Source organism: Bison bison, unplaced genomic scaffold (assembly GCF_000754665.1).
Source record: "Bison bison bison isolate TAMUID 2011002044 unplaced genomic scaffold, Bison_UMD1.0 scf7180017864309, whole genome shotgun sequence".
Taxonomy (NCBI): Eukaryota; Metazoa; Chordata; class Mammalia; order Artiodactyla; family Bovidae; genus Bison; species Bison bison.
Window position 1 is genome coordinate 4,749,374 of NW_011494881.1, and position 1,167 is coordinate 4,750,540.

The window sequence follows — 1,167 nt, forward strand, 5'->3', positions numbered from 1 at the left end:
TGTGTGTGTGTGAGTGGGGCGTGTGCACATGTGTAGAGCGTGTGTGGTGTGTATGTGAGTGTGGGGCATGTGTGCCTGTGTGGAGCGTGTGTTGTGTGTATGGTATGTGTGTGCCTATGTGGAGCGTGTGTGGTGTGTGTGAGTGGGGGGCTTGTGTACCTGTGTGGAGCATGTGTGGTGTGTGTGTGAGTGTGGGGCATGTGTGCCTGTGTGGAGCGTGTGTGGTGTGAGTGGGGGCAGTGTGTGCCTGTGTAGTGCCTGTGTGGTGTGTGTAGTGTATGTGTGAGTGTGGGGCGTGTGTACCTGTGTAGAGCATGTGTGGTGTGTGTGGTGTGTGTGTGACTGGGGGGCGTGTGTGCCTGTGTGGTGTATGTGGTGTGTGTGTGAGTATGGGGCGTGTGTACCTGTGTAGAGCGTGTGTGGTGTGTGTGTGTGTGTGGGGCATGTGTACTTGTGTAGCGTGTGTGGTATGTGTGTGAGTGTGGGCGTGTGTACCTGTGTGGAGCATGTGTGGTGTGTGTGTGAGTGTGGGGCGTGTGTGCCTGTGTGGAGCGTGTGTGGTGTGTGTGTGAATGTGGGGCATGTGTGCCTGTGTGGAGCGTGTGTGGTGTGAGTGGGGGCAGTGTGTGCCTGTGTAGAGCATGTGTGGTGTGTGTGCAAGTGTGGGACGTGTGTGCCTGTGTAGAGTATGTGTGGTGTGTGTGTGAGTGGGGGGCGTGTGTGCGTAGAGCGTGTGTGGTGTGTGTGGTGTGTGTGTGAGTGTGGGGCGTGTGTGCCTGTGTGGAGCGTGTGTGGTGTGTGTGGTGCGTGTGTGCCTGTCTGGAGCGTGTGGGTGTGCAGTGTGCTGGGGTGGGGATGAGCTCCAGTCTGACCCCCGTCCCGTGCCGTCCGTCCTGCAGGCGAAAGCGGCCAAGTCGGAGCAGGAGGCCCGGAGGCTGCGGCTGCGGAGCCTGCAGTACCTGGAGCGCTACATCTGCCTGGTGCTCTTCAGCGCCTACCTGCACCTGGAGAAGGCCGGCTCCTGGCAGAGGCCCTTCAGCGCCTGGATGCGGGAGGTGAGGGCGGGGCCGGGGACAGGCTCCTCCGTGCGGCCGAGGTCGGGTCTCGCTCAGCTCTGGGCCCAGCACGGCGTCTGTGCTCGGCAGGCCGTGAGCCGGGGATGCGAGG

At 61.3% G+C, this 1,167-nt stretch overlaps 1 protein-coding gene across 3 annotated transcripts in view; it reads left to right on the forward strand.

Annotated features, from left to right (window-relative positions):
* The window catches only part of PALD1 (phosphatase domain containing, paladin 1), a 99,251-nt gene that overhangs the window by 80,306 nt on the left and 17,778 nt on the right, over nt 1–1,167 (forward strand). For 2 of the 3 annotated variants that reach the window (XM_010852228.1, XM_010852229.1), the window contains exon 21: nt 900–1,055. The exons of the other annotated variant lie outside the window; for it this stretch is intronic. In XM_010852228.1, the coding sequence (XP_010850530.1) occupies nt 900–1,055 (156 nt within the window). The remainder of the gene's footprint in view (nt 1–899; nt 1,056–1,167) is intronic. 3 annotated transcript variants of the gene reach the window in all.